At 45.5% G+C, this 23,342-nt stretch overlaps 1 protein-coding gene across 1 annotated transcript; it reads left to right on the forward strand.

Moving 5' to 3' along the window:
- Positions 1–661: 661 nt before the first annotated feature.
- cep162 (centrosomal protein 162) lies at positions 662–22,706 on the forward strand. The gene is made up of 27 exons (XM_020505950.2): positions 662–2,205; positions 2,427–2,586; positions 5,114–5,275; positions 5,479–5,674; positions 5,992–6,062; positions 6,412–6,464; positions 6,833–6,863; positions 8,352–8,471; positions 8,612–8,830; positions 9,213–9,297; positions 9,408–9,627; positions 9,985–10,231; positions 10,451–10,635; positions 11,012–11,188; positions 11,647–11,796; positions 12,397–12,509; positions 12,590–12,689; positions 12,889–13,015; positions 13,211–13,374; positions 14,146–14,244; positions 14,356–14,595; positions 15,163–15,369; positions 15,524–16,017; positions 19,953–20,094; positions 20,201–20,299; positions 20,460–20,594; positions 22,132–22,706. The coding sequence occupies exons 1-27, from the start codon at positions 2,146–2,148 to the stop codon at positions 22,342–22,344; spliced, it is 4,269 nt and encodes a 1,422-aa protein (XP_020361539.1). The 5' UTR covers positions 662–2,145; the 3' UTR covers positions 22,345–22,706.
- Positions 22,707–23,342: the final 636 nt, after the last annotated feature.

Below are 23,342 nucleotides of genomic sequence, written 5' to 3' on the forward strand. Positions count from 1 at the left end.
ATATGGTTATAATCACATCATAATGCTAATAAATGATTTAATGAAAACTTAAATCGTCTCATGATTAGATTTAGATTCGTGCCCTTGTACTGTCTTTTTACAGGGTCTGCAACCTGGGCCCATAGGCAAAATTACCATCACCAAGCCCACCAAAAAGTGTATGGCAGAAATAGGGATTAGTTGAGTATTCCCTAATAGCCAGTATAGTACACTTTGACTATATACAATTATTTAAGTACACTCTACAGTGCCCTTCTTGGAACGTTCCCTAACCTCTCAGTTCTCCAGATAGAAGAGGCATACAAGAACTTTGACCCTCTATCCAAGCCATTGATCTGCTTTTAGTCAACTCCCACTTTGGAAAGGTACAGGTGGGGAGCCTCCTGTCTTACCAGCAGCCTCCAATCACTATGTGACCATGGTTCACCATAAGGAGACACCACCATTCCCTTCACTGCCCCTGGATGGCTACAGACTGGAGAGCAACTTTCAAGGCTGCACATTTGTGCTCAGTGAAGACCAGCTTCAGTCTCTTCAGGTGAGAGAATACATAGAGACCCAGTGGTGTTCTCACTAATTAGAGAAGGGTGACTGGTACTACTTTTGTGTACATGCAAAATAAAGTTCTTAGGCAGGAAAGACTAAATAACAAGGGACAGGCTCATTTATCTTTTAATTTAAGAGAAACAAACCAATATCTGTCTTTGCAATTAATTAATAATTTAAAATATTCAGTTACATTTTTCTGTTCTCTTGTCACTGTAAATAAAAACTCTAACATTTTGTTTGGAGGATAAGCAGAGGTGTTTTATCAATAAATGGACTACAGGGTGTTAGACAATGTGGATGGTCACAGCAAAAAAAATGGACAGATGCATTGCAGTAGTAGCTCATTGCTCCTTGGCCCATGCCTTCACAAGAGGCCCACACTGGTAGTTTTGTAAGGCAAGCCACAGCCCAGATGCAGTTGATGCTTCCCATCAGTGACATGAGGATCTCCTTGACATGGTAATATTCCACTGGAATAGCAAAGGTACTGCTCCCTTCTTCAGACGTCGAAGCCCACTAGAAGGTTCAATGAATCTTATTTTCCTAACTTTCAATAAAGATGCCGCACCAACTAATAACGTTAACGTCGTTAGCACTAACTTTTGCTAGCTAAAGAGAGAACACAATCGAATTACAAAAATCACTAACTGAACGGATAAACTGAATTTTCAACAAGAATGATAAACGCTATATAAATATGATTATATTAATATACTGAGGTAATGATAAAAACGAGGCTAGTACTGTACGTCTACAATCAGGCTTACAGGAAGCTATGTATCGGGTAGGAAGTTGAGCGGAAGTGGGCGTTGCTACGTTGTGCAAAATGTCTATTAGTTGAAACTTAAATGTCTGCATATGAATGTTTTGCTCATCGATCCTTCAGAAGGAACAAACTTTCAGATTGACACAGACAGGAAATATGACAAAGCATTCCCGCGCTAAATAATAACTTTTCTGATGCGTGAATTAATTATGAATGGACGGATTTTAAAGGGGAAATCGATATACGAGCGATCAGGAGGATAATGGTGATTGGTCATTCCGTTATTGCGTCTCTGAATAGCCAACCAATGGGCTTAGAGGTCTCACCCGGTTGATGTCGCGGGAACTTTATGGAGCTATGAACACAAAACACTTGTTAGCTGCTACTGTACTATAACAGTTTGTAAACCACCAGCCATGCATGTGTAGCTAGTTATACATGCATCACACTGACTGAATATTTCGGTGGAGTGCAGATAAGATAGCTAGCTAGAAGACACTGTTGCCAGCTATAGCTAGGTGGCTAACGCTAACTAAAGCCAGTTAGCTAATCAGCTTAGATAGCTAGTTACCATGCTAGCTAGCTACAACCAAATCATTTTTATAACTGCTACAACTGTCAAGGCTAGCTACCTAGCGAAATACACTAGCTAAATAAGCAAGCTCGACAAATTGTGAAACTACACCCACGTTGGTTGCCTAGGTAACTAGCTAGTTAGGAAGTTGATTAAAGGTTGAATCGCAAACGTCTCACTTATTATCCTGCCACTGTTATCCTCCCATTTTTGGGGGCAAGATACAGGTAGCTACCTATCACCTTTGACTGGAATCATGGCACATCGACTGACGAAAGATGAGCTTGATGAACAGTTCGAGCAGTTTTTGAAAGAGGTGAGTTTAACGTTACTACAGACACGATAGCAGCACTATGTCTGCAATTCTGTGTGTTCATAGCTAGTTAATCACTAATGACGGCCCTTTATACGGCCCTTTATGTCCACACCAAAGATACTGATAACCAGCCTTTTCATCTGTGCCCATACTACTATGTATTCACCCAACCAACTAGCTAGATGGCTACTTTAACCTAGTCACCATTGAATTGTATTCAGTCTGTCTCAGATGACTCAGTGGATTTGGGTGGCAGTGCTATGCGCTCCAGTGTTCTGGACAGCTTGGGCAGAGCCTCTCAGAAACCACCACCAAAGAAGACATCAGCTGCCCCTGTGCCGTGGTGGCAGGAGGATGACAGCGAAGAGACACCTGGCAGAGGTAAGCAAAGCCAGGGATGTGTAGATTGATGTGCTTCAGTTAAGTTAGGATTCTCTCTCTCTCTCTCTGCGTGTGTGCGTGTCATTGGTTCATTCTCTGTGTATGTGTCTTTGTGCTTGAGTGTTTCATGACATGCTGAAAGGTTATATCTTTAGAGGGACACTGTGACTATGCTGATTTCTCATCTGCTCTGTAATTCCTGGAACATCTGTTGCATTTAATTTCAGCATCATAACATGCCCATCATAACCTGTTCCCTGCTGCTACTCCCCTGATATTTATGGTTTGCACTCCTTTCATGAGTTCATCTTTGATTGGTTTACATCAGTCGACTCTTCATGACGCATTTGTATATCAGTCTTGTTGTTCTCTAGCTGTCGCCCCCCCCCCCCCCCCCCCCTTCTTCTCTCCTTTCTCTTACATCTCCTCTTTCCTTCCTCCTTCCACCTGTCCCCAGCAGAGGCTGCCAAACGCAGGTTCACTAAACCCAAAAAGCCCCAGCAGCAGGCTGTGGTGAAAACTCAGGAGGATGAGAGTGAGAGCAGCCCAATGAAAAGCACCCCTCAGGGTATAGGAATCACTACTGTAACCCCCTAGTTTCTTAGGGCCACCCAATGGCACATTGTCTCCCCATCATTGGTGTTAGTACAGTGACATGCTGCCAACCTTCACTTTCTCTCATTAGCTTTAGTCCTGCCCTCTAACCTCTCCTTTGCTATATATATATATATTTTGCCTTAGATCTTCTCTTCCTCCAAGCTAACCCTTAAGTATTTCTAGCTCACATTTAGTAGTTCTCTCCTTTTGCCCACCTACTCTTTGAGGGTGTCCCTTTCACTGAGATCCTTTTATTTGTGTGTACAGAACATGATTCCTTTCCATGATCTACTCTTATCTTCCATTGGTTAGCTGTCACAGTGGAAGCACCCACAAGGCCCACCCCCAAACCTCGCAGCAAAGCTCTGGATAGGCTCAGTCAGCTGGACCTGGTCCCTGGAGCCAATCAGGATGCTTCTTCTCACATTGCTGCGGGGCCGGAAAATAACAGCCCAGAACACGACTCCTCCCACTCTGCCAGGCAGGGGAGCCCTCCCATGAACGAGAGCTCCCGTAATGCATCAGGAGAGAGGAGTCCTGAGGAGAGTACCTCTCTCCGCGACACACCAGTGGACAGTCACAGCAATGATAGTGACTCACAGAGTCTTGAAGAGGGTAAAGTCGTAGTAGCTAGACTAGATACAAATCCCCAAAACCCTGGTAGACTAGTAGTTAGACTAGTATGGTATAATGATAGTAGCTAGAGACAGATCCAAACCTGCTGCCCTGGCAGACTAGAAAGTAGAGGCTAGAAGTGGATATTCAACATCATATGACTGTAGTCTCGTGTTGCCACACTTCCCAGACCTGTATCCACATTACAAAGGTGGAAATCAAGGTTTTTATGACTTAAACCATGATTAACCATGATTTTTGTGAAATATGGATTTAAAATATTCTCTTTACTCTCTTTGTCTCCTTGTCACTAATTTTCATATTTATTCATTTTGTTTTCCTCTGCTAAGGGAACAGTGTAAATTAACAAATTAAATGCATAGCTTTGGAAAAAAATTAAGAACTTTCTGGACCTCAAGGGCAGGTGTTATGGTTACTGGTGCTAAATCCGGTCGTGTTCTGTCACCGCCAGACAATTCAGTGTGTCGAGGTGAGCTGTGAGCAAACTATTTTACCATTAGTTTCAGCGCTTCATTTGGGCAAATTCTTTCACTAGTAAAATGACTCCCAACTGCTTTTACTAGTCTAACTCTGGAGAGTCTGACATTAGCTCTTGTTTTGTTTTTACCATAACCAGCTCTTGTTTTGTTTTTACCATAACCAGCTCTTGTTTTGTTTTTACCATAACCAGCTCTTGTTTTCCATTCTGTAAATGTCACGATGATCATTCAGTGCTGAAATGGAAAAGTTAGGCATGTTTTGCCATGGTGAGACTTAGGAAAAGCTTCTTTTTTTTTATCTTGACAGCTATTTGTATTCCAAAACCATTTGAATATTTATGAGGATATGGAGCTTTTCTATAGTACCCTCCCTCCAGTAGACTGACAGCAAGTGGTTGTGGAGCTGAGATCAAAGTTAGCTCTACTGCTCTGTCTTCTCTCTTCTGTGTGTGCTTTTCCCCTCTTAAATGGACTGCATGGCCTTTGAGGGGCTCTGCAGGCCTGTATACCCCAGGAAGTCAATCTCCTGCGAATGATAAAAGACAGAGCTAATGAGCTACATTACCATAGTGGAGTTTCAAACACGGCCTGGAATATTGACAGCTTGGTGTCCACATGGATGGACTCCTTTTATTCTTTTTTTTTAGCTCTTTAAAAAAAATATATTAGCTGTCTGTTTATCTGTCTGACCACAATAAGGCCAATACAACAACCACAGGTCCTCTTTCAATTCAGGAAGTAGCCTAAAGCAAAGAGCAATTTCTGTTTCCTGTAATTACCTGAATTGAACGGTCCATTATTTTGTTGTTTTCCAGGATTGCTGAGATCTGAGAAGACGTCCTGTAATTCTCTGAGAAGATCCCAGCCCATCCAGGAGGAGGAAGAGGAGCTGCAGCATCAGGGAGTAGAGAGGGGTTCGGAGGAGGAGGAGGGGGCAGAGCCTGTCATCTTCAGCAGAGACAGTCTGGAGCCTGAGGGTGAGTCTGCTCAGGAGGGATGGATAGATACTCTCTCTGTGATGTCACCAGATCTAGCTCAATCCATTGCTAATCTGACATCAGGGTAGTGACATGAAAGCAGCTGTACGTGCCAGCTTGAAACTATTTGACTTTAAACTCTTTGAAAGTAGCAATGGTTGAAACATGTCTGTCTGTGTCTGCCTGTGATTGTGTCTACCCAGACTCTGTGATGGCGTCCGGACCAGGTCAGAACGCTGCAGTGGGTCTTGGTCTGGGCATGGACAGCCTGGAGGAGGAAGAGGAGAAGGCCCGCTTCTTTGCCCACCTGGAGGGAGGTGTGTCCTCCACCATAGACTACTCCAGACTCAACAAAGATCTGGATTCCACCAGCGCCTCCACCACCGCTACCACCCTCAGGTATCTACCACACTCCACGGTGCTCAGGGGGATGTTGTCTCACAATGGTCTCAGATTGGTTTTGCGTTTCCACTTTAGAGTGGTTAAGGTTAGGACTTTGTGAAGACAAGCTGATCCTAGATCTGTAACTAGGGGCATCTTCACTCCGGAGCATGACGCTCCGAGTCGCCCCAGGCCTAGCTGTAGCTGCCTTTTGAAGCCACTGCTGGGGTTGTCCCAAGGAGACCCTCAGTGTTGCAGACAGTGGCTGGGTAAGGTCATTACTGTCACTCCCAGCGTGTGATCTGTGAATGACACTTGTTCTGCTGTTTCTCCAGGAAGGCGGCTGTGGCTGGGGTCGATCAGAGAGAGGAGGAGAGAGCTATGGAGTCTGACCGACTCTCCCCAGGTAGGACAGATGATGCACTCATAGAATTAGGAATTATAATAATAATTTAATAGGATCTCTATGCTCACACTACTCCAGACCCTGCTTGGTTCAATAGGTTTTGTTTTCTTTCAAATACTTTGAAGTTTGGGGGGGGGGGGTTGCGCTTTTGGGACGATTCCATTGGTTCAATTGCAACATGCAAGCTCAATCAATTGCCGTTAAGGTATTTGAAAGGAAACAAATCCTATTTGAACCCATGTCTGTTGTCATTTACAGTGGCACTCTGTCAGAGAAGTACTTGCACATACCTCATCTGCATGATTGTAGCTCATCAGTGAATCTGTCATTCTGTCTGTGCCTGCTGCAGCCTCCCCCCACTACAGTGAGGATGAGGACTTTGAAGATGAGGTCATTGAGGAGGTGAGAAAATTTTGTCATTTAGTTCTAATAACGCTTTGTAAGGGAGTGATTTGAACCAGAGGTTTAAACCCGAAAGTTGGTTGTAATTGCATCATTTAGAATTGCCCCATGATGAGTTGTAAGCAGGAGTCGTTTGTGCTGCTCACATGCTAATCACTCTGGGTTAAAAAAAGCCACAGTTTATAAAGGTAATAAGGCATTCAGCAGTTATCCCAGCTCTCTCTCAAGAGGTAGAGTGAGAAGAAGGGGTCTTTAATGGCGGGTGTGCCAGGTCTTGTCTGTGATTGGCTGAATATGTGGTGAGCGACTGACTGCATGGCTCTTCTGTTTTGCTCATCTCGTTTGTTCTCTCTCCCTTTTTCTTTCAGGAGCCTAAAAGGCCTGCCATGCTCACCAAAGGTATTATAAACCAACATCCATTTTTATTTTCTGGGTCAGAGTGGGTTTTTAATTCAGCATGTGTTTCATGTTTTATTAGCCGTATGTACTGCATACACATGGTTTACACCGTCCAACCAAATATTTACTTGCAGTTATCTTCTCGACAATGCAGCAACAATAATAAAATAGAAAAATACGAACCTAAAGTAAATGGCTCTGTAGAATAGAATTAACATTTTAGCATAAGTATAATACAGGAAGGCACAATATAGTCCAGTATTTACATGTGCTTGGGGGCAAGGGCCAATTGGGAAGCAAGTCTTTAGTGTGTGTGTGTGTGTGTTAGTGCTGCACGATATACGAAACTTCGGTACTTTTTCAATACTAGAATTCTTGGTACTTCTGTCAAATGTGTCTCACGACGTCTACTGATTGAAAGAGGAAAGTCTGTTTCTATCAGCACAGCCGATGTTCCTATCAGCACAGCCGATGTTCCCTTGTAGCGCGAGAGCACTGTGCCTGCTCCTCTTACTCATTGCTAGCCTGTCCTTAGGAATCACTGCACTTATGTTGCACAGAAGGTAACACTTAAGTAATGCAACAAGAAGTTAACACTCAAATAATTTCAGTGTTGAAACGGTTAATTACTGTTCACAAAACAATGTCCATTACAGGCTAGAACACTTTGCAATGCAAGAAGATACCGGTAGCTTTCAGCTTTGTAGGCTAACTTGCCTTGCTAGCTTACAGCTGACGCTAACATCAATTCACTACCCTGGTACCTTGTTTGTGATATGAAAATATTGCTGGCTTCAAAGCTGATTCTCCCCGAAAACTATCCATTCACGTCGTCTTCCCCACCTCACGTCTCTCCCAGTCAAGATCATTTTTGCTCGAGCCTTATGGAAAGCCTTCTGTGTCTTTGCGTGTCAAAAAAGATACGTCAGATTTTGACACGCATTGCCTCGAACTGACTGTGTGTGTGTGTGTGTGTGTGAATGACGTCATGGGTCTTAAAAGAGACAGCCCACACTTTTCTAAAAGAAATGCAAATGTTGTTGATCAGTACAATAAAATAAATCCTAAATGGAAGGGAAACGGATTGTTTTTCATCTGTAGCCCCGTGAAATCAGCCAAAACAAGTTCAATAACTTAATACATGCACACACACTTATTGCTTCATCTTATTGCTTATCCAGTTTAGTTTTCTGTGACTGGCTAATACGCCTTCTGTTTTTGCTGTGGTATCGACTATCGTGATTGTATCGAGCATTGTGATACTAGACCTTGTATCGTGACAACACTAGTGTGTGTTGTGTACACAGTATGTATATACAGTGTCTCTGGTTCCTCTAACAGTACCCCTGTTTCGCAGGCATGTGATTTATTCCTGATGAATCATTTCCTGCTTTTATGACACCGTCCTCTATTCATTCAGTATTGAAACTGACCTACCCCTAAAATCAATATTCTATTTGTCCTGATCACATAATTTCCTGGTGTAAGTGTCCCTCCATGATTCTCTGGACTCGACCGGTGAACTCCTGCCCCCTGGAGCGGACAGTGACACCAACGAGGAACCAGGGAGGAACCAGGGAGCAGAGTCCATAGAGACGGCACTACCAGGTGAGACCAGACTATCAGTCAGGTCCTACTGGATGTAGCTATGTACCCCTAGACAATTATGTGGATTAGGTTTAATCTGTGTCAGTTTGGTGGTGGCGGATGATGGTGAACCTGGTGGTGTTCCTGTGTGGTCTGTGTAGCCCAGTCGTATGGCCAGAGTGGGGCCAGTGAGATGGAGGCTCTACAGGAGGCCTACAGACAGATCAGTGGCTCTCTGGAGGACTCAGACCATCATCACCACCCTTCATCACCAGTCAGGAGGGAGAAGAGGAGGAAGAGCAATCCTATTCCTGTCTCTCCCTCTGTACCTGAGCTCTCCAGAGGAACACTACTAGCACCAGTCTCCACCACAGAGTCAGGTTGGTCAGTCTCCACCACAGAGTCAGGTTGGTCAGTCTCCACCACAGAGTCAGGTTGGTCAGTCTCCACCACGGAGTCAGGTTGGTCAGTCTCCACCACAGAGTCAGGTTGGTCAGTCGGGTCACCACAGAGTCAGGTTGGTCAGTCGGGTCACCACAGAGTCAGGTTGGTCAGTCTCAAACACTGTCTGTGGTGAACCTGTCAAGTAAATAGAATATGGTTTTCAATCGTAACTAACTGCAGATCCACACATGTCCATCCTTATTCATATCTGACAAGATGGTACATTTGAAGTTGTAAGATTGTATTGAGGTGTTACAAATGGACTTGAATTTCTGATTGATTCATGATTGATTGATTAACTTCAGTGTGTTTTCTCAGAGCTGCCCACTGCAGAGGAGCTGATGCGTCCCATCCGACCAGACAGCATGGACGACACAAGAGGCTTCACTCTGCAACCTGCTAGGTGAGTCTACAGCTGTCTGTCACAGGGCTGTAGTAGGGAAGGACAACCGACACTCTCTGGAAGGTACAGAATGGAGTGGATAGACGTTAACATGAGCTGTGTGTTCACAGTGGGACCCAGTTCACCTCAGAGAAGACTGGCCAGTCCTTATGCCATAGATCCCGTGAGTCAAGCCCAAGACGCTCAGCAGAGCCAGACACTCCTCCGGCCTCCCCAGGCCCCCGTCCCAGAAGCATAAGAGAGGAGGTACAGAGGCTGATGAAGCAGGATCAGGACAGCTCCTCTCCTGACCTGACTTCCACTAACCCCAGCAACAAGAGAAGCCAGCAGGTAAGGGCCAGGAACGGAGCCCTTGTTAATAAGCACTAAACCCTACCATACATAACCACACTGATTCAGGCGTTCACACCTACCTGAACTGTTTCCACATTACATAGCCATTGCTCCGACATTGCTCATCCTAATATTTTATATATTTCTTAATTCCATTCTTTTACTTTTAGATTTGTGAATTGTTAGTGACTACTACACTGTTAGGAAGACAATAATTTCACTACACCCGCAGTAACATCTGCTAAATATGTGTATGTGACCAATAACATTTGATTTGCATCAAAGGTGATTATCATTTAAAATGTAGACGGTGACATGGCAATGATTTGTATATTGACAATATATTTTGCATAGGTTCCTGGACGCTCTACGGTACCTAGTCCCTTCACATCCTCGTTGAGGAAGCCTTATGTTGCCCCTGGCAGAGGTAGAGTGGAGAGTAAACCATCAGCCGTGGCCACCAGGACCTCTGGAGCAAGGAAATCTGGTCCTACCAGACCTGGGGCTGTAGCCAAGCCCCCCTCTCCTCTAACCCAGAGGAAACCTCTCAGCCAGACAACATACCAGAGCCTCAGCCCCCTCCTCTCAGAGACAGATAAAGGTAGGAAAGAACTCCTCACACATTGACAACCAAAGATAGTAGGTGTAGTGTAAGTGTGCTTAAAAAAAGATATGTTGTAGAGTTAGAACTATATCTAAGTAGTATAGCACATAACAGTACTACAGTATAATACATAACACTAACATTTACCACATGTTGCTGTGTGGTTGTACTCCTGATCCAGACTAATGTTGCTGTGTGGTTGTACTCCTGATCCAGACTGTGGTGGTCTGAGGGTAAGCAGTGAGCTGGTGGCAGGGGTTCAGTCCTTCGCTGCCTTCCTCCAGCAACAACATCGGATGGAGACGAGAGGTCGCCAGGATACCAGTCACACGGTCTCCTGGGAAACCAAAGGTCAACAGGAAGCCAGCCAGACTCAGACTGAGTGTCAATCAGAGAGGAAAGTAAGTCAACATACTGGAGTAGTTTTTCAGTCTGTGGTGCATCAGTGTGCTGCAATTTCTTTTCAGGTAAGTATGGTATTTTTCTCCATTCACCTGGTCATATGATAGGGGTGTGTCTTCTACTTTGTTACGTTATATAACTCAGCTGATAGCTGATTGCTCCTTGCTCCATCATAAGTCTGACTGATTTCAGTTTGGATCTTATGTAGTGTGTTCATACCTGGATGAATATAGCTGTCAATTATTGTTGCCTTCTTGGTGCCGAATTTCACAACATCTTTGTTCGTGCAATATTTTGGCCTTCAATACACATTCAAATGCTAGCAACTATCCATTATAAAAGACTCTGACCATGTGTTACCCCTCTGTCTGTCAGAGTGAGCCCAGGGAGGTCAGGTCTGGGGAGGTGGAGGAGAGCCCCCTAGTGTCCAGGCTGAGACTGCAGCTAGCCCAGAGGGGGAGAGAGCTCCACACCAGAGAGGAAGAGCTACTGCTGCAGCATGACACAGAGGTCAGCTCACTGAGACAGGAGAACTACCTCCTGCAGAGCAAGGTAGAGGGACACACACACACACACTATTACATTCACATGGACATTCATATCTCTAAAGAGCATAGTTCCATCTGTTTGGCCACCTGTGACTTCCTACATCCTTCTATTGTAACAGAAAGGAACATGTTCTCCATGACTGTCGGAACAGTTTAAAACCCCTACGTCAGCACTCCTGTTGCTATGGCACTGCTCATTTTATTTAGCTGCTTTGTCTGGCTTTTGTAATACTGTTATTCAAGCTATTGAATAAAGCAGTTGTGAAGGACCCAGCTGACACAGGAGCAAAATAAAATATTCCATTAAACAATAGCATGTTATCTAAGTATCTCTGCCATCCACTGAAGGCCAGTTAAATTAGCTCAAACTGTATTTTGTGAACTCAAAACTGTAGTAGATGCATACATCACTCGTGTGTTATTTGTGATGTGTACTTGTGAGTCTTGTCCCTTGTGTTTCAGCTGCACAGTACAGAGGAGGCCAACAGCAGGAAGAAGGGCCGGTTGGGTCGCGGTCTGGACGGGCCCTTGGACCCCCTCACGGAGGACAAACTCAGACTGATAGAGAAAGAGGTGAAGGAACAGGAGACCATCATCCAGGGATACCAGCAGGTCTGTACACGTCTGTCTACTGGCCGTCTCTCTTGGTCTTTACTCTTCCAGTCTGTGTTTTAAGGAAACAACACTTAAATGTACTGCATTTGTTCAGAGCCAGGCTGGCGGTGACTCATTGGCTTTGAATCCATCCCAATTACCCAGAGTCTCTGTGACTGCAGAGGATATGTGTATACAGGCCACTGTTCAGGGTAATGGAATTCCTCTGTTCACTGACTTAATTCCAGGAGGGGGTGTGGGTTTGTAGCAGGAAGCACAGTTGGCCTTTTTTCCTCCAGATTTTGACCAGCTTAGAGATGTGACACTGTGTGACAATAACACTGTCTGATAACCTCTCATAATCACAGAGCCTACATCCGAGCTCCTAGAATCAGTGGCTACAGTACACACACCACCAAGGTGGAACTGTAGCAGTTCTTAATTAGGCATGCTGAATACATTCCCTCATCTCACAGCTTCTAGTCATATTCCTTTCTAGTTTGATCTTATGTCGGTTACATGCGTAGAACCGGTATTTCTGATCAAACTAATTTACCCAGATGGGCCTATAGTTGAGACAATGTGATTCTCTCTCCTTGCGGTGTGTGTGGGTAACAGGAGAATGAGAAGTTGTACCTGCAGATGAAGGCTCTTCAGGCTCAGAGTAAACTCAATGAAGAGGCCATGTTCACAGAGAACCAGAGGCTGCTAAACGAACTGGCCCTTACCAAGTGAGTTGACTCATACATATGCACAGACACGTACCTATCCACGTCATTGAATGTTAACACTGACGCTTATTTATGCCCAGGGAGCAGATGAGCAACTCTCCGAGGACTGTGGGTAATGTAGGCTGTGTGGCCCATATTCAGAGCATCACACAGCTGCTGGGCCAGATGCAGGCAGCACAGGTGAGTGTTCAGTCACGTCACACAACCACCTCTAAAAGGAAGGCCTTGATGTTGCTTTGGAGATTAAACAATCAACTCATCTTAAAAGGGAAAGACCAGTCTCACCTTTGACCGTGTGTGTGTGTGTGTGTGTGTGTGTGTGTGTGTGTGTGTGTGTGTGTGTGTGTGTGTGTGCGCGCGCGCGTGTGTGCACGCACAGAGGACTGAAGAGAGACTGGTGGAGGAGACCCACAGGCTGAAGCAGGAGAAACAGGCCCTGGAGGTGGACCTTGAAATGATGAGGAAAGAGAGAGACCTGGCCAAAGCGCAGGTCGTCTACACCTCAGGTTAGTGTGTGAGAGACATGGAGGCTTGACTGTGGAATCAAACCTCTTGTTTCTACTCCCAAAGGACAATGTTCCCTGTTTCAAATCCAGTGACTTTTCCAGACGTGTGTTTTAAACCTCCGTTAAAACTTCCCACTGTTGTGGTTGACAGTCAAGTGGAGCTCTGACATGCTGTATTGTCCTTGTCTCTGCCAGGGGATAAGAGCTTTGAGCTGCAGGTGGCAGAGAACAGGCATAAGGAGGAGGTGTGTGGTCTGAAGAAGAGGCTCCAGTGGTATGCTGAGAACCAGGAGCTGCTGGACAAAGACTCTGCCAGACTGAGGGCTGCCACCGCAGACACACACAAACTCACAGAGCAGGTAGGACCCCAAACTCACAGAGTAGGTAGGACCCCAAACTCACAGAGTAGGTAGGACCCCAAACTCACAGAGTAGGTAGGACCCCAAACTCACAGAGTAGGTAGGACCCCAAACTCACAGAGTAGGTAGGACCCCAAACTCACAGAGTAGGTAGGACCCCAAACTCACAGAGTAGGTAGGACCCCAAACTCACAGAGTAGGTAGGACCCCAAACTCACAGAGTAGGTAGGACCCCAAACTCACAGAGTAGGTAGGACCCCAAACTCACAGAGTAGGTAGGACCCCAAACTCACAGAGTAGGTAGGACCCCAAACTCACAGAGTAGGTAGGACCCCAAACTCACAGAGTAGGTAGGACCCCAAACTCACAGAGTAGGTAGGACCCCAAACTCACAGAGTAGGTAGGACCCCAAACTCACAGAGTAGGTAGGACCCCAAACTCACAGAGTAGGTAGGACCCCAAACTCACAGAGTAGGTAGGACCCCAAACTCACAGAGTAGGTAGGACCCCAAACTCACAGAGTAGGTAGGACCCCAAACTCACAGAGTAGGTAGGACCCCAAACTCACAGAGTAGGTAGGACCCCAAACTCACAGAGTAGGTAGGACCCCAAACTCACAGAGTAGGTAGGACCCCAAACTCACAGAGTAGGTAGGACCCCAAACTCACAGAGCAGGTAGGACCAACTTGACCTTATTTGAGAGTGTGTATTGTATTACTGTCATTTCCTGTAGGTCAGTATTTTGAATGAACCGTTTGCTCCTCCAATCAGGTGGAAAAGCTGAAGATGGAGGTGGGGAAGAGAGCCAATCAGAGTAAGACTAAAGAGAGAGCTGGAGACGCTAAGAGGATACAGGACCTAGAACGACAGGTGAGTCAGTTGAGAAATATTTCCTGTGTGTGCGGGCACGTATCCCTGAATAGCGGCATACCTCTCCTTTCTCTCGTGACTCATGCCATATTTCTGTTCCCCCTCTCCCAGGTGAAGGAGATGGAGAAGATTCTCAGACAGAGGAACCCTAACTCCCTCCCAGCGCTCATCTATGCTGCAGCCAACGCACCTGCGGTGGATGAGGATGGAGGGGCCAAGAGCTCCCCGCCCACTCAGACCAGGGCCCTATTGGAGCGGCGCATCCAGAGGCTGGAGGCGGAGCTAGAGAGCCGTGACGACGAGGCCAAACGCAGCCTCCGAGCCATGGAACAGCAGTACCAGCGGATTAAGGTCTGTCCATACTCTCAGCTGAGTGGCACTGTTATGTACTCATACAACCCTGTGTTACCATTCCCTGTCACTAGCCCTCAGTCCTGTACCAATTAGCATTCTACACATACTTACAACGACTTAGTCACAACCGCTTCAAACTGCCACTTAGAACTACCTGAAGATGTTCATCCTCAACACAAAACGCTCTGAATGTCCTCTCTCACACAAAGGAAAGATAAGAACAGGGTGATCCTTGCTGTTCCCCCAGTTATCTTCATGTCTTTTCAGAGAGGGGTCAGAGGGCAAGTTCCAACAGCCTTGTACAACACTTGAATTGACAGTTCTTTCCGACTCACGTTGGAGACCTTGGGGATGTCAGTGATTCATCCTCTCTATAATAGTTGTTATCATTTCCAAATGTGTGATGTCATTAGTCTTAATGTTTCATTAGACGACCAACACTGACCAGGGGGGGAGAAGCTTTGTCTCAGGAGATGTGTTGTGAGATCAGTAAATTGTATCAATGGAAATAAATCCCCTAAATATAAAAGTATACTAATGTACAGTGTGTGTGTGTGGTTGTAGCTCCAGTATGAGCAGCAGATCAGTGATCTAGAGCAGCGGTTAACCCAGAAACACCCGGTCCAGACCGGGTCACCTGGGGTCTGGCAGGCCCAGGTCTGCTCCCTGCAGCAGGAACTGGAGCTCCTGAAGGAGAACCATCAGAGTAGAGGGAGAACCCTACAGGCTGAGGTCCACTCCCTACAGGAGCAGCTCACACAACAGGCACAGGTAGACCTACCTCTCTCTTGTCTACCTGCCTTCTTGTCTACTTAGCCCACCTAAGAGGAAATAAGTCTCAGTAATTCATCCTGGGTAATTGTTTTACATGTATGAAATGTTACCTGGAGCAGGTGTATTTTATTTAAATAAATAAATTAATCAGTCTACCACCGAGCCAGAGAGAGCCCCCCAACGCAGCCCGTCCCGACACCAGCGCCAAGCAGAGACGGCCCTGGGGGTCCGGATAGAGAGACTCAACCAGGAGCTGTCAGCCAAGACCCGCAGCGTCCAGGAGTTGAGCCGCACCGTGGAGAGACTCCAGAGGGAGAGGAAGACCATGCTGTGTGGCCCTGGCCCCAGATCAGAGGGCCGTGTTGGGCCTGCGGAGGCCAGGCGGCAGGCGGCCGGGTCCAAAGGACCCATGGTGGTGGCTACCCCAGGGGAGAGGGGAGGCACGGTGGGAGAGACTGCAACGTTCCCTCCCACTCAGGATGAGAAGGACTACCAGCCCACAGCGTTCTCTGGGAGCCACATCTCAGAGGTGCTGCAGGAGAGCGAGGGGTTAAGGCTGCGTCTGGAGCAGCTGGAGCTGCAGAGGGACAAGGAGAGGGTGGTACTGCAAGCTGCAGCCACACAGGCCCAGGCCGAGCTGCGCAGGTATGTAGACACACACACACACTCATTTTGAATGATTTATTTAGACCCACAATAAAACCTTTCAGTACAAAGGACTCCAGTAGTTCAGTGGTTGTACAGGTGCCTGACTCATTGGTAGAATGTTGTTCATTGATGCAGCTTCTATAAGGCTTTTCACAATTGTGTACCAACACAATTTCCTCCATACAGACATACTGGAATATTCCTGCACAGCTTACAGCCATGTGCTCATTGTTGATCTTGTAATATGAAGAAATAAAACTTGATAACGTTTTAAGCTAAACGGTCTGATCTGTTTCATCAGCCTCATTGCTTTTTAAATTGTATGTGCAGCGGTTGTATTTATTTTGGATCTATCGTCCCAGAGTCTGTTTTGAAGACATTTTTCAAGCCCTGAAGGGAATTATTTTTTATAAAGGCATAGAAAGAATTTGGTTGTAATTGTAACGTTGCAATATTTTATAAACTTCCAGAATGGCCAATCATCCTTCAGGAGAGAAGCCAATAAGCAGAGTGTAGCTTACATTTCTGTCTAATACTCTATTGTAAAGAAGGATGGTAATACATTTTGTTTTGTCAAGTAAAATGGTGTTACAGAGAGAAATTGGGGGGACAAGTAACCTAAGCTTTTGGACAAGTAACCTAAGCTTTTGGACAAGTAACCTAAGCTTTTGGACAAGTAACCTAAGCTTTTGGACAAGTAACCTAAGCTTTTGGACAAGTAACCTAAGCTTTTGGACAAGTAACCTAAGCTTTTGGACAAGTAACCTAAGCTTTTGGACAGGTCACCTAAGCTTTTGGACAAGTAAAAACATCTGTCCCACTTGTCCAAAGGACAAATGACTAAAAAAGTTAATGTCAAGCCCTGCACCTAATGATCCGTTTTTCTCTGGCAGCCCTGCTGCAAACTGCAGCCCACACTAATGCACTTGTCCGAGACCACCAAAAATAAACTCCCAAAAAGGGCTCTCTGATCCGAGGCTGGTGGTAATTTATAGCCAAAGCCTAAATATATAATTGCAACACACTCATGCACTCAGAGAGATGTCAACATGATTCTCAATCCCAAATAGACCCCTAATCCCTACACCCTAGGCATGCATTTGATACATGCTATTGATGCCGTCCCATTCATCCATCCATTACATTGAAATAGTCCTCTAATTTTAAAGTCACACCAGCCTCCACTGGTATGTAATATGCAACAGTGTATGGTGATGTTTACAGGGGCCTCATTTTATAAACGTTGCGTTAATTTCGCACTATATATTTGCGTAAGCCATTTCTGAAACGAATGCGTACGTATACAAATATTGAGATTCATGATCTTGGCATAAAGCCATACATACATACACATGCTTCCCAATAGAAATCAGACCAATCCTAAAACTGAACACGTCGTGAACAAGCATTATAACTCCTGGAAACCGCCAATCATTCACCTATTATGGTGACAATAACAGCCTTATTGTTCCAGTTAATGTGGAACTGTTGGAATTAGCCCAAAGCGGTTTCTAATAGAAATGGCAAACGTTTTTGCATCTTATTATACTTGTTTTTTTAGTTTTTTATGAATGAGTGTCATCCCTTATTTGCATAAAATACTACTTGCCTCCTTGCAATGCATTACTTCAACCACTAGAAAGTGTGTGTACGCATGGTCTAAAGTTTACCAGGAGGTAAGCTCATTCTCACCTCAACTTTCATTTTGTAAATGCCAACTTTTTGTCTGAATGCATGTTTTGTGTTTTTTTTGTCCCTATGTTTTGTTGTAAATAAGGCCACAGGTGTACTGACCACCAGAGGATTAGGGTTAGATGATATGTGATGGTGTGTTTCTACCTATCCTGCAGGGATACTACATACCTGGTTTGAGGAGTTCAACTCAGGATAACCTGTACTGTGAAAGTGGCCAGGTCCATTTCTAACGAACCTGCTCCAAGGCATTTATCCTGAATGAAGTGTCTGAGCCACGAGTTGAGGATGAATTCATTCAGATTCCCAACCTCTCGCAAAGATTACGTCATCCCTTTCGTTTGAGGAAGACGACTGATTAATCAAATATTTATTCAATGTTTTTTGTTTAAAATGCTTCACATTACACATTTAGTAATGACAGAATGCATTTGAAACTTCATGCACAGTAAAAAGTTGGTAATGCAATGATTTTATCAATAGGAGTGGGGGGGGGGTGCTCATGCATTGATAAGCACACTGAAGATGACATTAACGATAAATAATGAAATGAAGAAGGCACTTCCAAAAGGGTCCTACTAATCACCCCAAAACAACCCAAACGTGCCTGAAACCGCTCTGGTCAAAAGCCGTGCACATTAAAGGGACTAGGTTGCCATTCAGAACACAGACAGCGTCCCTGGTCATCTGGTGTTGGCAGCACCTTGTACCAACATCTGTATGCGCCGACAGACAGGACACTGATCTACATACTAATCACAGGTAATCTCGTTGAAGGAGGATAATTGTTTCAGCGGGGTCGCAAAATTAGCATTACACAAGCTGAATTAAATGTAAAAGGCTTTGAAAATAAAATGTTTGGTATCTGCTCAGTGCTCTGTTGACGTTTTAGAGAGATGCTTGTTTTTGTGAGATCTGAGAACAGGATTTTCAAATGTAATATGAAAAGCCTATACTAAAATGTGACAATACTACATGTCATGTCTCAATCTATATCCATCTTACCTCCTATATTGTTTGATGTCCTGTGGATTTGAGAAAAAAAGATCAGTGGGAAAGTGTGTGTGTGTGTGTTACTGTTTGTAGGTCGTAGTGACTATGAAACCAGTTGTATCGTGCTGTATTGTGTTAAATGAGGAAGGGCAGCAGAGGTTTAGTAGCAGCTTGGCCTGGCTGTTTCATGACATCACCATATGAATTATAATCTGTGTCACTAAAATACCAAGCCATTATTGACACCGAAACGTGAACCTGAACTGATCATTTGGGTGGTTTTGTGTTGTTTTGGCTGCCAGTTTGTGGTTTTTGTGTATTTTTGGGTACCTGTTTGTGGTTGTTTTGTCTTGATGAAGTTGAGGACGGTAGATAAATTAGACGGTAGATTTGTGGTAATTAGTAGCACCATTCTAAAAGCCTGTTTTACACCATATCCTGATGAATTTTGGTTCATTTTGATCTCTGCATAAATCAAATGTGGCACTGACTCGCCCATGGATTGATGTTTCAGCATTGTCTCAATGAAGAGTTCAGCGTTTGGCTAGCCACGTGCAATATGCACACAGTTACAAGCCTGCTAGAGTTGGTGGCAGGCGGACGAGCAATATTCGTCATACGGATTAATCAAATCAAATTATATAGCTGATATCTCAAAGTGCTGTACAGAAACCTAGCCTAAAACACCAAACATCAAGCAATGCAGGTGTAGAAGCACGGTGGCTAGGAAGAAACCTAGAGAGGAACCAGGCTATGTGGGGTGGCCAGTCCTCTTCCGGCTGTGCCGGGTGGAGATTATAACAGAACATGGCCAAGATGTTCAAATGTTCATAAATGACCAGCATGGTCAAATAATAATAATCACAGTGGTTGTCGAGGGTGCAGCAAGTCAGCACCTCAGGAGTAAATGTCAGTTGGCTTTTCATAGCCGATCATTAAGAGTATCTCTACCGCTCCTGCTGTCTCTAGAGAGTTGAAAACAGCAGGTCTGGGACAAGGTAGCACGTCCGGTGAACAGGTCAGGGTTCCATATCCACAGGCAGAACAGTTGAAACTGGAGCAGCAGCACGGCCAGGTGGACTGGGGACAGCAAGGAGTCATCATGCCAGGAAGCCTGAGCTGGAATGTGAAGCTGGCGAACTTTAGAAAACCCTGAGTAAATCTAGCTAACATCGTATTTACCCCTCTGCTGCGCTGGGTTAGAGGATGCTAAATGATTCATGGTGGTGTATCTACCTGTCCTGCAGGGTACAGCAGCATTCAGCAGAGCAGGTGTCCTCGCTCAGGGCTGACCATCAGAGGGAGCTGGAGAGCCTGCTTACCGGCCACGCCCTCGCCCACTCCTCCTCTAAAGTGGCCGAACTGACCAATCAGGTGACCGCGCAGGAGGTAAAGGCTCACAATGGACCAATCACATGTCAACTGAAAGTTATTGGTGGTGTTCCAGGTATAACGTATCAACTGGATAAATGGGTTTGTTTTTATGAACCTTCAGATCATGGTTCAGCATCTGCGTGACCAGGTGAAGGAACTGCAGGGGACCAAGGATGCTCTGGCTGTGTCCAAGCTGAGGGAGGACACCCTACAGAACCAGGTACTTGTGATAACATTTATCGTCCTCAACTTCATCAACACACTAGTGTTGTCACAATACTCATTATCACAGTACTTGAAGTGTCATAGCAAGGAAACAACACAAGGTGACTATTTCCTGGGGAAAGCACAACATTAATGCTTGTTTCATCTCTTTATAGCTGACAAGGCTGTTGGAGGAGCTGAAGCAGGCCAAGGAGTGCCACAGCCCAGAGCTCCGACACTTCACTAGCCTGGAGAGAAAGATCCACAGCATGGAGCTACGACACACTCAGAGGGAGAAAGAGCTCCAGCAGGTGAACACACATACACACACACACAGAGGAAGAAAGAGATCCAGCAGGTGAACACACATACACACACACACAGAGGAAGAAAGAGCTCCAGCAGGTGAACACACACACACACAGAGGAAGAAAGAGCTCCAGCAGGTGAACACACACACACACACACACACACAGAGGAAGAAAGAGCTCCAGCAGGTGAACACACACACACACACACAGAGGAAGAAAGAGCTCCAGCAGGTGAACACACACACACACACACAGAGGAAGAAAGAGCTCCAGCAGGTGAACACACACACACACACACACACACACACACACAGAGGAAGAAAGAGCTCCAGCAGGTGAACACACACACACACACACACAGAGGAAGAAAGAGCTCCAGCAGGTGAACACACACACAGAGGAAGAAAGAGCTCCAGCAGGTGAACACACACACACACACAGAGGAAGAAAGAGCTCCAGCAGGTGAACACACACACACACACAGAGGAAGAAAGAGCTCCAGCAGGTGAACACACACACACACACAGAGGAAGAAAGAGCTCCAGCAGGTGAACACACACACACACACACACAGAGGAAGAAAGAGCTCCAGCAGGTGAACACACACACACACACACACACAGAGGAAGAAAGAGCTCCAGCAGGTGAACACACACACACACACACACACAGAGGAAGAAAGAGCTCCAGCAGGTGAACACACACACACAGAGGAAGAAAGAGCTCCAGCAGGTGAACACACACACACACACACACACACACAGAGGAAGAAAGAGCTCCAGCAGGTGAACACACACACACACACACAGAGGAAGAAAGAGCTCCAGCAGGTGAACACACACACACACACACACACAGAGGAAGAAAGAGCTCCAGCAGGTGAACACACACACACACACACACAGAGGAAGAAAGAGCTCCAGCAGGTGAACACACACACAGAGGAAGAAAGAGCTCCAGCAGGTGAACACACACACACACACAGAGGAAGAAAGAGCTCCAGCAGGTGAACACACACACACACACACACAGAGGAAGAAAGAGCTCCAGCAGGTGAACACACACACACACACACACACAGAGGAAGAAAGAGCTCCAGCAGGTGAACACACACACACACACAGAGGAAGAAAGAGCTCCAGCAGGTGAACACACACACACACACACACAGAGGAAGAAAGAGCTCCAGCAGGTGAACACACATACACACACACACACAGAGGAAGAAAGAGCTCCAGCAGGTGAACACACACACACACACACACACACAGAGGAAGAAAGAGCTCCAGCAGGTGAACACACACACACACACACACACAGAGGAAGAAAGAGCTCCAGCAGGTGAACACACACACACACACACACAGAGGAAGAAAGAGCTCCAGCAGGTGAACACACACACACACACACACACACACACACACACAGAGGAAGAAAGAGCCGCTGCAGGTAAATCCACCCACAGAAAAAACATTGAATAACACACAATGACCAAACACTGAACATTAACACAGATGTCCACGGTGCCTTCCTGCAGGTGATAGGTCAGACTCGGCTGGTGGTGGAGGCTGAGCAGCAGTCTGAGGTGGAGTGTTGGAGGAGGCTGGCTCAGGGGAAGACCCGGGAGCTGGAGGTCTTCCGTCTGGAACTGGACTCTATCCTGGACGTCTTGAGAGAACTTCAGAGACAGGGAGTGGTCATCCCTGCTCCGGACCAGGCTTCTGCTGTACCCTTCAGCTGGAGGACCTGAAACATGGGACATAGGCTCTTTCTAATTACTTACAAATCTGTCCTCATCTTGTCTGATCTGAAAGAATTGACCAGGTGAAAGCCAGCTTAATGATGAGCTTCCACTATTTAAGTATTTTTTTTGTTCAGTGCAGATGAAGGGGAGAGGGGGGATTTGTAAGCAATTGAGAGCCAACTCACACATCCTTTAGGAGAACCCATCATTGTGCTGAACAATCAGGTTATTTATTTTTGTAGATTTGTATGTTTATACTTGATTGTAAATGTATTTTAAGTTATTCAATGTGTGTTAGAAAAATATTTTGTATTTTGTATAATTTTTTTATTTGTAACAAGTAAAGCACAAAGATAAAACATCTCAAAGGTGACGAACAAATTATTCAAATTCACACTTTGAAATTGGTCTATTATCCCCAAGATGACTGGTATTGGTGACTCCAGTTGTGGGTTGTTGCTAAACATTAGCATATCATCAAAGCTCCTTAACATGTATTACCATAACATCTGACAAGAAATAGGTGGCTGTAGTTATTCATGGCAGCGAAGCATGTTGTTAACCCAGCCCTGGTGTCACAATAATGTTAGGTTTATTCTTCCCTGGGCAGCGAAGCATGTTGTTAACCCAGCCCTGGTGTCACAATAATGTTAGGTTTATTCTTCCCTGGGCAGCGAAGCATGTTGTTAACCCAGCCCTGGTGTCACAATAATGTTAGGTTTATTCTTCCCTGGGCAGCGAAGCATGTTGTTAACCCAGCCCTGGTGTCACAATAATGTTAGGTTTATTCTTCCCTGGTCGAATCCTTAAAATTAGAGGATTGAAACTGCATCAAACACATCAGGGATTTGAAAGTTCTATTCAAGTTTATTTTTCACCTGGAGAATCATGTCAGGATGAGCCTGCAGGAAGGGTACCACATGAGGAAGGGTACCACATGAGGAAGGGTACCACATGAGGAAGGGTACCACATGAGGGATGAGGATGTCTTCCCTGTAACACAC

Source organism: Oncorhynchus kisutch, linkage group LG2 (assembly GCF_002021735.2).
Source record: "Oncorhynchus kisutch isolate 150728-3 linkage group LG2, Okis_V2, whole genome shotgun sequence".
Lineage (NCBI taxonomy): Eukaryota > Metazoa > Chordata > Actinopteri > Salmoniformes > Salmonidae > Oncorhynchus > Oncorhynchus kisutch.